Source organism: Micromesistius poutassou, assembly GCF_964030765.1.
Source record: "Micromesistius poutassou genome assembly, chromosome: 24".
Lineage (NCBI taxonomy): Eukaryota > Metazoa > Chordata > Actinopteri > Gadiformes > Gadidae > Micromesistius > Micromesistius poutassou.
The window spans coordinates 2,146,964-2,162,467 of NC_140294.1; the positions used below are offsets into that span (position 1 = coordinate 2,146,964).

A 15,504-nucleotide genomic window follows, 5' to 3' on the forward strand; every position below is an offset into this window, starting at 1 on the left:
ACACACACACACACACACACACACACACACACACACACACACACACACACACACACAGTACAGAGTGTGACGTTTATGACACATAAAAAAACGCTTGTTAATAACTCATGGGCCTGTGTTCTGCTCAGAGTGGATGATACGTACAACCCCCCCCACACACACACACACCCTAGTGCATGTCTTAACAGTAGATTTCTTATCCGCTGAAGGTTACAAAAAGCTCTCAGTAGGTGGACTATATCTACGGCTGTCAGCCTAACACTGTCTCTTCGACCCTGAGGACTGTGCTCAACAGGTGACTGCCACAGCCCCGTCGCAGCCATGGAAGGTACGTCTCTGCCTGGACGATGGAGGATAACGCACTTGGCTGTCATTTAAAGGGGCAGTTACTTTTGGAATTGTCCTGTTTTTATGCTTTATTGATTGTAGTGAACATTTCGATTCATTTCAATTCCATTTTATTTGTATAGCCCCTAATCACAGGTGCAGTCTCAAAGGGCTTAACAGGCCATATATTTATAAGACCCCCCCCCCGACCCTAGCCTTAAAATGTATTTAAAATGCCTATTTTGTATCCATTTTTGGAGGTGATGTTGTGTGCACTAGCTGAAGTGCCCAGGCTGTTTTCGTGTGTGTTTGACGACTGAGAAACAGTCAGTTGTCATCTCAGCCTGCAATCGTAATATTGTGATTCTGATTAAATCATTATGCATTAGTGCTTTATGTTGCTTGGTAGCAAGTGAGTAGCCAATGAGCACTATGATTGTTTGACAGCAAACTCATAGACAAACAATTAAGTGAAACAGATAATAGTTCCTCAAAGTGAATGAATTGTTTTTTATTTCTGCTATAGACAGCGAAAATGGGAAGAAGACCAAGAAGGTGAGCAGTCCCCTGCCTTCCTAAACACTAACAGACTAGACCTACTTACTTGTAAAATCACTTGTAGACACTATCTCAATACACAGCAACTATTGCTGCCTGCATTGTCCTAATTGTGGCTATTTAACGGCTCATTAATAAATGAATGAATTGGCCTCAAGTACAACTTAATGCATGCATGTTGACTGGTAATATGGTTTGAAATTACCTGTCATTATTTGGATGGTGTTGTTTATCAATGGACTAGGTCGAGCATTAAGGTGTACAGGAAAAAAAAAAAAAAAAAGTGTTTTTCCTGCCCTCTCTCCTCCCGCTGGCCAGTCGGTGACCGTGTGCGGATACCCGCTCAGTATCTTCTTCATCGTGGTCAACGAGTTCTGCGAGCGCTTCTCCTACTATGGCATGCGAGGTGAGTCTTAACGTTCACATTAACATTAACGTGCGCGGTTAGTTTTAACATTGACATTAACATGCGCTGTGAGTTTTAACATCAACATTAACATGCGCGGTGAGTTTTAACATTAACATTAACGTGCGAGGTGCGTCTTAACATTAAAATGAACATCAACATTAACATACACGGTGAGTCTCTAACGTCACTGCTGTGTCTGAGGATGGAATAAACTGAATGAAAAAAGGGAATTCTGAGTATCATTTACATTTTACATTTAGGGCATTTAGCAGACGCTTTTATCCAAAGCGGCTTACACTGAGACAAACATTTGTCAAAAGAAAGAGAAACAAAAACATATCGCTGTCAATACAGTAAGGATGTTTTTTTTCCCCCACAATTGCTAGGTTAACCCATTCCCCGGATACAACAGATGCTAAGTACTATTTTTAAGTGCCACCACTATCTCCTATCGTTATGTCATGAGCTGCTCGTTAATGATTAAGTGCTCAGTAAAAGAGAGGGTGAAGGCTATACGTATACTTGTTTTTATAATTACTCGAGTCATTTACAGACGGAGATAAGCATTTTCTTAGTCAGTGTTTGTTTAAACAAATTACCCCCGAAGGTAGCACTTTGTAAATGACTGGTGGTGTGTTTCTGAAACCGTGCTGAATGTTTGTACCGTGATAAATGTGCTGTTAATAGTATCAGATTCATCATGAACTACTAGTCTATTAAGGGTGACTAACAGATATCTAAGTTCTGCTGATATACTAAATGGTTTGGTTTATCCTTTTCTCTGACTCTCACTTCCTCCTTCTCTCCCTTATTCCCTCTCTGTTTTCTCTCTGTCTCGTTGTCTCTCTCTCTCCCTTACTCTGTGCTTCTGTGTGTTTGTCTCTCTCTCCCCCTCTCTATCCCTCTCCCCCCTCTCTATCCATCCATCACTCCCTCTCTCTCTCTCCCTTTCTCTGTACTTCTGTGTGTCTGTCTCTCTTTCCCCCTCTCCATCCCTCCCCCTCTCCATCCCTCTCTACCCCTTCTATCCTCTCTCTCTCTCTCTCTCTCTCTCTCTCTCTCTCTCTCTCTCTCTCTCTCTCTCTCTCTCTCTCTCTCTACCTTACTCTATGCTTCTCTCTGTCTGTCTCTCTCTCCATCTTCATCCCTCCTCCCTCTCTCCATCCCCCCCCCTCCCCCCCCCCTCCCATCTCTCTCCAGCGGTGCTGGTGCTCTACTTTAAGTACTTCCTGCGCTGGGACGATGACCTGGCCACCTCCATCTACCACACCTTCGTGGCGCTCTGCTACCTCACGCCCATCCTGGGGGCCATCGTGGCCGACTCCTGGCTCGGCAAGTTCAAGTGAGCGCTTTTATTGTGGCGGAGTCAGGAGATTTCCACTAATAAATATTTGCGTATCTTGACAACATCAGCGCTTTGATCTTGAAGTTGCGCAATTAAGTCTAAGCCTTGAAGGAGGACCAGACACTGACTTGGGTTTGCGTTAGATGACTCCCTCTAGAGGTTAAACAGGTGCTATGCAGGCCTTCTCATTGGCTGATAAGGTTATAAGGTTATGCTGATTAAGCATAGAAGAGACACACCTGTCATCTGCAAATTTAAACTGAGTTAAGAGGCATTAGGAGGGAAGCCTGTTGAATAGATGTGTTGAATGTGATTCATCTATTATCTCTTTTGCTGCACCGTTTTTTGGAAAATATCAGGGATGGCAGTTAGTGAATGTGAAGGTGACGTCATCCGCGTTGAAAGCTACGGGGAACGCTCCATTGTAAGAGGAGAGACTCTCTCACACCTTTCCATGCCGATAAAGCATGTCTGAACTTCCACTTGGAAGGTTCAAGGACCCTCTGGAAGGAATTCCTCCCTGATAACGAATCCCTCGTCAACAGAACGGGACTCTTTGGACTTCCCTCTCCCTACTTTCCTTATTTACGTTAAACGCTGCATTTTCGTTATCCTTTCCAGGACTATCGTCTACCTGTCCATCGTTTACACTCTGGGCCAGGTCGTCATGGCAATCAGCGCCATCCATGACATCACAGACGCTAACAAAGATGGAACCCCTGACAACATGACGTTCCACGTGTGAGTTGTGGGACTCACACACACACACACACACACATTCATACACACACACACACACACACACACACACACATTCATACACACACACATACATATTCATACACTCACACACGCATAGACACACATTACACACACACACACACACACACACATACACTCACACACACACGTAAACAACAAAGACGCACACACATAACTAATACACACGAATGCACACACACACACACACACACACACACAACAAAGGTGCACATATGACTACTACACAGACACACACATGCGCGCACACACACACACACACACACACACACACACACACACACACACACACACACACACACACACACACACACACACACACACACCCCCCTGTGAACTGGGCTCTCCCTGGTGGTCATAGGACCAGAGCCCTCCACTAGGGGGGGGGGGGCTTAGTCATAAGAGCAGACACACATTCGTACACACACACGCATATTCATACGCTCACACACGCATAGCCGCATGCGCGCGCACACACACACCCACACACACGCCCTTGTGAACCGGGCTCTCTCTGGGGGTCCTGCAGGGCTCTGTCCATGGTGGGTCTCATCCTGATCGCCCTGGGCACCGGGGGGATCAAAACCCTGCGTCGCCGCCTTCGGTGGAGACCAGTTTGAAGACCACCAGGTAAGACCACGCACACACACACACACAAACACACGCACGCACGCACGCACGCACGCACACATGAACACGCACACATGAACACGCACACATAAACATACACACACACATGAACACGCACACACACACACACACACACACACACACGCACGCACGCACGCACACATGAACAGGCACACATGAACACGCACACATAAACATACACACACACACACACACACACATACACACACACACACACACACACACACACACACACCTGCCGATAGGAAGATGAAATGTGGCACTGTTTGTGTACATAAACGTACACAAACACACACACGCACACACACACACACACACACACACACACACACACACACAGTCAGCATGTCCTGTTGGCACACACGGAGCCATAATTGATTTACTAATCAGTGCCTTTTCAGCGCTTTGACCACTTTATTACGCCGCTCAAGGACAGAAGCGGGAGACTACTCCCTGATAATCTGATAATCTGTGCGGGCGACCTTTGCTCCGCGGATCGCTGTTGGATTATTCGGCAGGTCGCTATTAGCTCCCTGAGCACATTGGGCACACTGAGCACAAGTCATAAGAGCAGAGTGGAGATGTGGTGATCTGATAGGGTTCAGTCATCAGACCAGAGCCCTCCACTAGAGGGGTTCAGTCATCAGACCAGAGCCCTCCACTAGAGGGGTTCAGTCATCAGACCAGAGCCCTCCACTAGGGGGGTTCAGTCATCAGACCAGAGCCCTCCACTAGAGGGGTTCGGTCATCAGACCAGAGCCCTCACAATGGTTTTGTCTTCCATGCTCAACAGGAGAAGCAGAGGAGCACCTTCTTCTCCATCTTCTACCTGTCCATCAACGCTGGCAGCCTGCTCTCCACCATCATCACGCCCATCCTCCGAGGTTGGAAACCGGGATCTAGTGCACCATCTAGACCCGGACCTAGTGCGGGACCCAGGCCACAGCTTAGTCCACGACCCAGATCAGGATCAAGAGCAACACCTAGACCAGCACATAGACCAACACCTAGGCCAGGACCTAGACCAGGATCCAGTTCAGGACCTAGACCAGAACCTAGAACAGGATCTAGAACAGGATCTAGAACAGGATCTAGCGTAGACCAGGACATAGACTAGGACATAGACCAGGGTCTTGATCAGGGTAACAAAACCCTTAATCAATATGGATTTTGTTTTTGCTCTTGAGTTGGATCCATAGTTATTTAATAGTTGAACGTGGAATGCTAAAATCTTCAAGACTTTGAATGTTTTGAATGTGTGTGTCCAAATCCTCCAGCCCAGGAGTGCGGCATTCACGAAAAGAAGCAGTGCTACCCCCTGGCCTTTGGTGTGCCCGCTGCCCTCATGGTCGTGGCCCTAAGTAAGACCACCACTCCTCCTCCATCTCTTCCTCCTCCTCCTGCTCCTCCTCCTCTTTCTCCTCCCCCTCCTCCTCCATTTCTTTCTCCTCCGCCTCCTCCTGCTCCTCCTTCTCTTTCTCCTCCCCCTCCTTCTCTTTCTCCTCCTCCTCCTCCGGCTCCCCCTTTTCTTTCTCCTCCTCCTCCTCCTTCTCTTTCTCCTCCCCCTCCTCCTCCATTTCTTGCTCTGCCTCCTCCTGCTCCTCCTTTTCTTTCTCCTCCTCCTCCTCCTGCTTCTCTTTCTCCTCCCCCTCCTCCTCCATTTCTTTCTCCTCCACCTCCTCCTGCTCCTCTTGCTCCTCCTTCTTTTTCTCTTCCTCCTCCTTCTCTTTCTCCCCCCCCCCCCCCCCCCTCCTCCATTTCTGTCTCCTCCTCCTCCAGCTCCAGCTCCTTCTTTTTCTCCTGCTTCTCTTCCCTACATGCTGGCTGTTCCTGTTGGATAACAGAGGGCAAGGGGTGTTCGACTCTCAGCTGAAAGGTTCCGGGTTCGATCCCCCTATTGTTCACGGGACCACCTGTAGTGTAGTCCTTGAGCATGGTGCTTGACCAGTTTCTGCTAAAAGATGATATTGATTCAGACATAGGCGACACTCAGTTAGAGTTAAGCTGCCTTGCTCACCTCAAGAACACGTGTGTGTTGCCATGGTGACGCTGCCATGTAAGGCAATACGTCTCTGCGCTGGTGTAGTGTTTCGAGATTGGTGGCCCAATCTCGTTTTTTTTTTGGGCCACCAAAGAACCTAGGGCCGGCCCTGGCAACGAAAAAATCTCTCTCCATGTAAAAATGAATGGGAATGGGATGAATGTTTCCAATGTGTGTGCGTGTGTGTGTGTGTGTGTGTGTGTGTGTGTGTGTGTGTGTGTGTGTGTGTCTACAGTCGTGTTCATCGCGGGCAACAGTATGTACACCAAGGTCGCCCCGAAGGGAAACATCATGTTGGAGGTGTGCAAGTGTATCTGGGTAAGTTCTGGACCAAGGTCACGACCAAGGCCACAGAGAGAGGGAGAGAGAGAGAGAGAGAGAGAGAGAGAGAGAGAGAGAGAGAGAGAGCGAGAGAGAGAGAGAGAGGTGGCATTCAGTCCAGCATTTCTAAGACTGGGGTCGAGGAGTGATGCTCTGCTCTGTCGTCTGTTCGGTCTGTTAAGTACGCAGTCAAACAGCGCTTCAGGAACCGCAGCTCGTCCATCCCCAAGCGAGAGCACTGGATGGACTGGGCCGACGACAAGTATGAGGTGAGCGCACGACGGCCATCCCCCACCTGTACGTACACCTGTTCAGACATACACCTGCGCGTTAGACCTGTTCATACACCTGCGCACAACGACCTGTACACACGGCCATGCCTCTTCAAACACACCCTGAACGTACACCCGTCCATGCAGGCCTCTTCATGCATACTTGTACATACACGCCTACATGCACCTGTCCATACACGTGTACACGACGACACACACTTGTACACACGCCTGTTCATACCTACTCTCTGCACGCACCTGCACACACCGCCGTGTTTACAGACCTGTTGGGATTGCACACTATGTACATACCTGTGCGTGCTACACCCGAATACACCTGTTTCGACTCACCTGTGTACGCCCGTCCCTACACCTGTGAACCCGTTCTTCTCCCCCCCCCCCCCCCTCGCTCCGTTTTCTAGAAACTCCTGATCGCCCAGATAAAGATGGTGCTGAAGGTTCTGTTCCTCTACATCCCTCTGCCCATGTTCTGGACCCTCTTCGACCAGCAGGTACACCCCCCCCCCCCACCCCCCCCCACCCTGGCTTATGGTGAACAGAACTGTGTGAACTAGTTGTTTCTATTCCACGGGTTTGAAAGGACATTTTACTGCGTCTCCACAGGGCTCTAGATGGACCCTGCAGGCCACCACCATGAACGGAGACTTTGTAAGACTTTGTCTATTGATCCTTTTTTTTTTACGGCCTGTTATTCCACTCAGATCCACTTCTACATCCCTCACTTTTATAAATTCAAACTTATGTCCGCCTGGAGGACAACTATTGTTGTTGTTACTTTGTGTTACGGTCTAACTTCTCTTTTTTCTTTCTCTTCTTTTCTCATCTACCTCAGGGTTTTTTGGTCATCCAGCCTGACCAGATGCAGGTGAGAAGTGCAGCAGCTCATACATTATAAAGATCTATTTCACATGGATGAACGCAGCGGTATAGTGACCCAATTCATCTAGTGGCCATCCTGGTTGTCAAACAGTAGCTCGGTGGTTGGATCTGACTGCGGAATTCTGCACTCAGTTCCCCCCACCCAGCTAGCGCGTAGAACCAGGACGGCCGCTGGGTGAAAAAGTCCCGTTGTCCTTGTCTATGGACTACCGGCAGGACGGGGTGACCTTATAGTTTCTCTTCTTCCGCTCTGACAGACGGTCAACCCCATCCTGATTCTCGCCATGGTTCCCATCGTGGAAAGTGCGATCTATCCACTGATAGCCAAGTGTGGCCTCAACTTCACGTACGTTTCGGAGTTTCAATATCGACCCAACGGCGACATGGCAGTCATTAATGTGATAGCTCATCAGGGAGGACCGTTCCCCTTGTGACGTCACTGCAGGGTAGCTCTGGGAATGGCTTGTGGTAAAATAGGGGCCCTTTAACTTCAGTGTTGGTGTACATTTCGGACAAAATGGACTCCTGGTTCTATTGCCCCAGAGAGAACAATACATAGGCGTAGAAGACAGGGGCTCTGCTTAAAGTCTGAAATGTTTTCATGTGCAACTAGTCAGTGCATTCACTCAGTTTTGAAGCTGTTGGCAAGAACTGGGGAAAATCGTTAGCATTGCATTAGTTTACCGGTCCGTTGGCTATAATAATAATAATAATACATTTTATTTAAAGCGCTTTTCTAAGTACTCAAAGACACTTTATAGGGACCGTGATTGTGAAAACTCTCTTGGGGCAAAATGTGGCAGGATGTTTTTGTTTATTTAACATGAACAACCATTAGTAAGCGTGAACACCATTAGTTAAGATGATAACCATTAGTTAACATGAATACCATTAGTTAACATGATAACCATTAGTTAACATGAACACCATTATTTAACATGATAGCCATTAGTTAACATGAACAACCTTTAGTAAACATGAACACCATTGGTCAATGACTACACATTAATTAACAATTAATTAAACAGTTAACTAATGTGTAGGGGTTATTTACTAATGATGTTGGTGTTTGCTATGGGTGTTCATGTTTACTAATGGTGTTACTGTTTACTAAGGTATTGGTGTTCATGTTAACTAAGTTCTACATTTATGCATTATTTAATTGTTGGGTTGATGTTAACCCTTACCATAAGCATTCAGGGTAATGTTGGTGTGTGTGTGTGTGTGTGTGTGTGTGTGTGTGTGTGTGTGTGTGTGTGTGCGTGCGTGCGTGCGTGCGTGTGTGTGTGTGTGTGTGTGTGTGTGCACATTTATGTGTGTGTGTGTGTGTGTGTGTGTGTGTGTGTCTTACAGTCCATTGAAGAGGATGACCGTGGGAATGTTCATGGCTGCCCTGGCTTTTATCGCTGCTGCTCTCGTCCAGCTACAGATTGATGTGAGTTTCATACACACACACACACACACACACACACACACACACCACAATCTATCTGTCTATGGTACCCAACCCAATCTCACTCATTTGACCCATGTCAACTCTGCTTCCTGTCTTGTAGCAAACACTTCCTGTATTCCCAGCTAGCAATGGCGGACAAATCAAGGTCTATAACATGGCCGGTGCGAGGGTGGACGTCAACGTCGGGGGCCAGAACTTCACGTTGGACCCTTTCATGGTAGGAGAACAAAGGAGGTTCAAAGCAGGGATGTCTCTTTTCCTCTGACAAACATACGTATTGTAAGGCGCTTGGGATAAATGCATCTGCTAAATGCTTAATGCCCTAAATGTCAATACAAATGAATGTCGGGACATGATTTTAAGCTTACAATAAGAATATTATAATTCACACAAATGACACCCGAGCACCTGCAGCAGCAGCTGCCAACGCATTTCTACCACTCTGCCCTTTTGTGGCCGTTTGCTTTAAACCGCGGGACTGGATCCAAAACTCATAACCCGGTTTAATGTTCACAACAATACAATCGCAGCTCACCTGATTCCCATTACGTATGTTGTTGAAGGGATAGATCCCCCCCCCCCCCGAGTTGGTACAGCCCACTGCGTTAGGCTGCTAGTTCGCCCAATCAATCTAACACACATCTGAGTGGACACTCCCACTTGTGATGTCACCATAGGTTGGGCTTGTGCATGGCCACGCACATCACAGCTGATGGTAAAAAAGTATTAAAGGCACCCCTTTAATGCTTACATGTAAAGCCACCTGTATAGATGAGATCCCATTGATTTGACAACGATGAGTTTCTCAATAAAAGGGTTCACAGATTCAGGGCAGGTGTTGAAAACCGCTGTTTTGTCCTCCTCACACAGTCCAACAGTAAGTACCTGTCGTTTGAGGGCATGGTCAAGGTTGATATAAACAACGAGAGCATGTCTTTAGACCTGATTAATGGAACGCGCAGGAGCCTCGTCATCAATCCGTTCTTGGACGGTATAGTGGTAAGGACCATCCATTCATTCGTTCACTCATTCACTCATTCATTCGTGTGTATTTATGTATGTGTTGTTTTTTTTTGCTTGTGTCATTTTTTTCTTTTCTTTCCCTTTTCTCTCTAGTTCACAGATATCACAGAAAAGCCAGACGAGGGAGCAAACGCTGTCAGGCAAGTTAGCATGTCCGCGTTAGAATATGTACATGTCAGCATGTGTACATGTTAGCATACAGTATGTACATGGTAGCACATTTACATGTTAGAATATGTACATGTTAGCATTTTGAAGAAAAATAAATCACATATTCCGCACCCTGATTGTAGCATTTCTAAATGTAAACATATGGCCACACACAGCGTCATGTTAGGAAATGTACATGTTAGCGTGTGTCCTTGTTATAATATGGCCACATTAGCACATGTTCATGTTACCAAATAGCCATAGTAACATACTGTATGTCAATGCAGGGCTGCCAACTTTTGGGGTTAGGCCGGAGTGAGATTCTGTAGAATCTTGTAATGCATACCTTATAGCAGGGTCCGCGGGTGTAATTGTTGATGAGCGGTGGGGGGTGGGATTGCGGGAGATCGGGATTGTTGACAGGAGGGTGGGGGGGGGGGGGGGGAGTTTGGTGACTCCTAACCCTAACCATAACGTAACCCTAACCCTAACCGTAACCCTAATATTCATGATTCCGGATTCCGCCTACGAAAAACACATTTGCTCCCCGGTCACATACAAAGCGGGGAACATAGGACCCGGGGGAACATAGGGATGACCCCTGTCCACATTAGCATCTAGTACATGTCAGCACATGTCGCTATGTTGGCGTATGATTTGGGGCAGACATGAAATCAAAACAAAATAACTCTGGAGGAACTCTGACAGATAAAAGCATTGTGTTGATGTTTCCTTTGCAGGTTCCTGAACGGTTTGCAAAACCGCACTGTGAACGTGACGTCACTGGGGACAATCCTCACCAACCAAATGTCAGAGTATGCTTTTGTAAAACAGGGAAAGTAAGTGCCAGACACACACACACACACACACACACACACACAGGAAATGACCAAAAATAAGGAGGGCTATCATGATATAGTTATTCTTTTCGTTATTCATGTGTGTGTGTGTGTGTGTGTGTGTTACAGTGCTCAATTTGAAATCCAGGTCCAGAATGCCAACTGTATGTACTCTATGGCCGTGGGCTTTGGTAGCGCTTACACCGTCATCATCCCCGACACGTTCACCGTCGCTGACGTGAGTCCTCTTCCTCAATCCTCCTCCTCTTCCTCACACTTCCTCCTCCTTCCCCAGTCCCCCTAACCGGGAGCAATATGGATGCTGCTCAAACGCATTATTTTTTCGTTTCTTCGTAATGGCCGTCATCTGATGCTCGTCCAAGTAAAGTAGGAATAACATATTTCGGATAAATTTCGGATATATTTATCCGGTACTTTTTGGAGCAGGTGATAATGACTGTGTTGAATTTTGGGATGGGGGTAAATAAACTAATTTCAATATTTATCCGAAATGTTGTGGGTCCAACTGTATTAACTCTTTTTCTGTTTTCCCCTTGAGGGGTGTGTGTTTGTGCATGTGTGAGCATGCTTGTGTGTGTGTGTGTGTGTGTGTGTGCATCTGCTTGTGTGTGTGTGTGTGCGCGCGCGTGTATGTGTGTGTGTGTTATGCGTGTGCATGGGCGCGTGTCTGTGTGTGTGCATGTCTGCGTGTGCTTGTGTGTGTGTGTGTGTGTGTGTGTGCATCTGCTTGTGTGTGTGTGCGTGCGCGCGCGTGTATGTGTGTGTGTGTTATGCGTGTGCATGGGCGCGTGTCTGTGTGTGTGCATGTCTGCGTGTGCTTGTGTGTGTGGGTGTGGGTGTGTGCATGTGTGTGTGCGTGTGTGCGTGTGTGTGCTTCTGTGTGTGTGCGTGCCTCTCCAGTGTGGAGGTCTCCGGCTGGAGGAAGACATCAGCCCCAACGTGGTGCACATGGCCTGGCAGATCCCGCAGTACTTCCTGATGACTATGGGCGAGGTGGTGTTCTCCGTCACTGGCCTGGAGTTCTCCTACTCACAGGTAGACGGGTCGACCAGAAGCTAGAGTTGCTATGGTAACGTCTCTGGCCTCGCACCAGAGACGTGATGACATCTGCCATGGAAGCATTTTCAGAGTGATGGACAACAGGATCTAAATGTGATATGAACATAGCATATCACAGAGGGATATTGAAACTAAGTTTCAATAATTTCAAATAATTTAAGCTTTTAAATTGCACAATTTGATTTCTAACAGAATGTTATTTTATATATATAATAAGTAAAGTATAAGTATAAAAAATATGAACATATTGCAGTACATACCAGTGGCCGGTACTTTCATCCATTCATAACTAATTGACCTCACCTTTCAGGCCCCTAGCAACATGAAGTCTGTGCTGCAAGCCGGTTGGCTGTTCACGGTTGCCGTGGGGAACATCATCGTGCTCATCGTGGCTGAAGCAGCCCAGCTGCCGGAACAGGTGGGCGAAGCACTTCAGACCAGACACATAACCGAAAGGTTCCGGGTTTGAAACCCAATGTGGAACCCCAGTGTATCGGGTGTAGGACGTCCCTCACCCCAGGCTGGTCCTCGTCTCTTTGATAAATAACGTCCTACTAACCGGCGATCGTTTGTGATCGTGCACTCTAACGCACCTAGAGAAGTTTAAAGGTCCCATATTACACCACCAGGTGTGAGTGTGATGAAGCCGTTTTGAAACTCAGCCTCTTCTGACGTCACAAGTGGGAGTGTCCACCTAGATGTGTGACGGATAGATGAGCGACGTTTGCTACGGTCCACCGGGTAGGCCGGTGGACCGATCCATCCAGCACACGTCTAGGTGGACACGCCCACTTGTGATGTCAGAAGAAGTCGATTTTTAAAACAGCTTGTAACGAGTAACTAACGACTCGCACACCTGGTGGTAAAATATGTCACCTTTAAACGAATATTGATGCTACAGTATAAAATGACAGAAAGAAAAACAAACAGTTTGAGATCTTTATCCATATGAGCAGAGTAGCTTAGCATTGTTGCATAAACATTAGCATTATAGCATAAACATTAGCATAACTCTATTTTTTTTCCCCCCTCCGCCCTTTTTTCCTTCCCCTCGACCAAAAAGTGGGCGGAGTACATCCTGTTCGCCTCGCTGCTGGTCTTCGTGTGCGTGGTGTTTGCCAGCATGGCCCACTTCTACACCTACATAGACCCCACCGAGATCGAGGCGCGCTTCACCCAACCGGACGGCGACGACGACAAGAAGAGGCGGAGCCTAGAGCTGCACGACAGGAAGGAGTCCCTGGAGAGCGAACGGCAGAGCAGGAGGAGCAGCAGCAGCAGCAGCAGCAGCTCCGACGCCAGCTCCCACCACGAGGCCCCCGCCGCCGCCGCCGCCAAGGTCACCAACATGTAGAGACGTGTTCTCTCTCTCTCTCTCTGTGCTCGTTGTCAGGGTTTTGTTTTGTGTTTTTTCTCGTTTTGGTCGTCGGTTCCGGAGACCAGGCGAGTCGAGTGTGGAGACGAGGAGGAGGAGGATGGTCTCCGGTGGGGTTAATTTTGGCGGTGGGACAGTTGAGGAACGGATCGTTGAGTTGTGCGGTACATGGATATGGACACGGAGGGAGGTCTGGTCATGTACTCTCGAGAAGATGTTTGATATTTCGAGATTATTTGATGTCTGATAATTTAGATCCCTGCTTTCTGCTTAAAGATGGTCATTTCTACTGAAAATAGATGTACATGTATTTAATTTTTTACAAATGGTATATTTTGCACTGTGTAGCAAAAGCAAGATTTTGGGTTAATGGGTACATTAAAATACCATTAACCGTTCAATTTAGTATTTATTCCCAGCCAGCCATTTTATTGTAATATAGATTCTTTATGTAATTGATGCAACGGGGAGTACATCTCACCTCCGATCTAGGAGGAACTTGTAAGACCTGCCCGATCAATTTCCCTCAATAAAAACACTTGGTTTTAAGTATCTGCCTCCTTCTGACTTTGTTCCTAAATGCACCTTTATTCACACACACACACACACACACACACACACACACACACACACACACACACACACACACACACACACACACACACACACACACACACACACACACACACACACACACACACACACACACGCTGCAGCTGGATGCTATTGGGGTCCTCTGGCGATTGGGGATAAAGTGGTGGCGACTGAAACCATACTTCACCGTAACAGGAATACTCCATCAGGACACCATCATTCACACACGGACACTGTCAGAGCCCGGAGATGCGCGCCACAGTTAGCAGTAGCTCTTTATTTCTCATGTCACTTTGAAAGCTTACAAGGAGCTTACATTTAACTTGGGAATTCTCAAATGACACAAGCAAAGATTATATACAGTACTATAAACTGTCAGCTATGATAAAGGAACCCAGATGTACACGTTTTACATTTTTCTAGTTCTCTCCGTAGCGTGTTTTTTTTTTTTCTTTGATATAGTTTTTGTTTTTGCCAAAGGGCAGATGTCCAGACCCTATAAAGCATTCCATATTTCCATACTTTACCCTTTAAGCTGTTAAAAAAATATCCGATATTTCTTAATTCTTTCGATCCCTGTGTTGACGAGTGCGTCTCCGATGAAACTCTTCAACATTATTGCTGCGTTAGCACAGTAGTAAATTCTGGAACTTTGAAGTAAACATGGATAGTAAAACATGGCTATTAGCGACAGGTTTCTTTTTTTCCTCTTGTTTCCCCCCCCCCCCTCAACCCCCATTTCTACGCTCTTACAGGTTCTTTAAATACTCAACACACTCCCAAAGTGCAAAAAACTGATCTGAAATGTAACAAAAAAGGTGCAAATCATACTACAAAAAAAAAAAGACATAAAAACTGAAAATAAACAAAAGGTAACGGATGACATGGCACTTCTAGCATGGGGGGGGGCGTTGGGAGAGGAGGGAACACAAATGTTGAGACTGACGATTGTAACATGGCATCGATGTCGGACAGCAGAAAGCCCCCATGCCCCGTGACATGCGGGACTCGTCTCCATCTTGGGGAGATTTACCGTCGTCCTTTTTCAATTTTGACCGAGATGACGTTGATGATACCGATTTATCGTAAAAGTGTCTGCAACTTCTGAAAACACTGACGCGGCGAATAAAGATTGCGTGGACAAACTGAAAAAAAAAAAAAACTATGTAAGAGGCCCGTTATTTAAAAACACTTTAGCTGTGGCCCTGCGTGTAATGCTTCTTGCGTCCATGTATGTATGCAAGTAACAATGAAATGTAACATTTGTGCAACATTTAAGTAACGTTCACGATAAATTACGAGTAAATAAAAACGAGAACCCACGACGCTTGTGTCTCGGGTCGGACCGGATCCAGTTTCAAATGTTAACACAGTCTACGTAAA

The 15,504-nt window shown here is 46.8% G+C and overlaps 1 protein-coding gene across 1 annotated transcript; it reads left to right on the plus strand.

Moving 5' to 3' along the window:
* Positions 1 to 321: 321 nt before the first annotated feature.
* On the plus strand, positions 322 to 13,970 carry LOC311369754 (solute carrier family 15 member 1-like; the record flags this gene model as incomplete). Its single annotated transcript, XM_084487962.1, is given in 24 exon segments — positions 322 to 328; positions 854 to 882; positions 1,204 to 1,291; positions 2,495 to 2,636; positions 3,261 to 3,380; positions 3,949 to 4,000; positions 4,002 to 4,049; positions 4,864 to 4,954; positions 5,348 to 5,431; positions 6,347 to 6,429; positions 6,615 to 6,701; positions 7,127 to 7,216; positions 7,329 to 7,373; positions 7,558 to 7,590; positions 7,862 to 7,950; positions 8,958 to 9,039; positions 9,161 to 9,277; positions 9,931 to 10,059; positions 10,177 to 10,223; positions 10,974 to 11,072; positions 11,202 to 11,310; positions 11,994 to 12,128; positions 12,463 to 12,570; positions 13,216 to 13,970. Coding segments are annotated over 24 exon segments (2,205 nt in total). The 3' UTR covers positions 13,507 to 13,970.
* Positions 13,971 to 15,504: the final 1,534 nt, after the last annotated feature.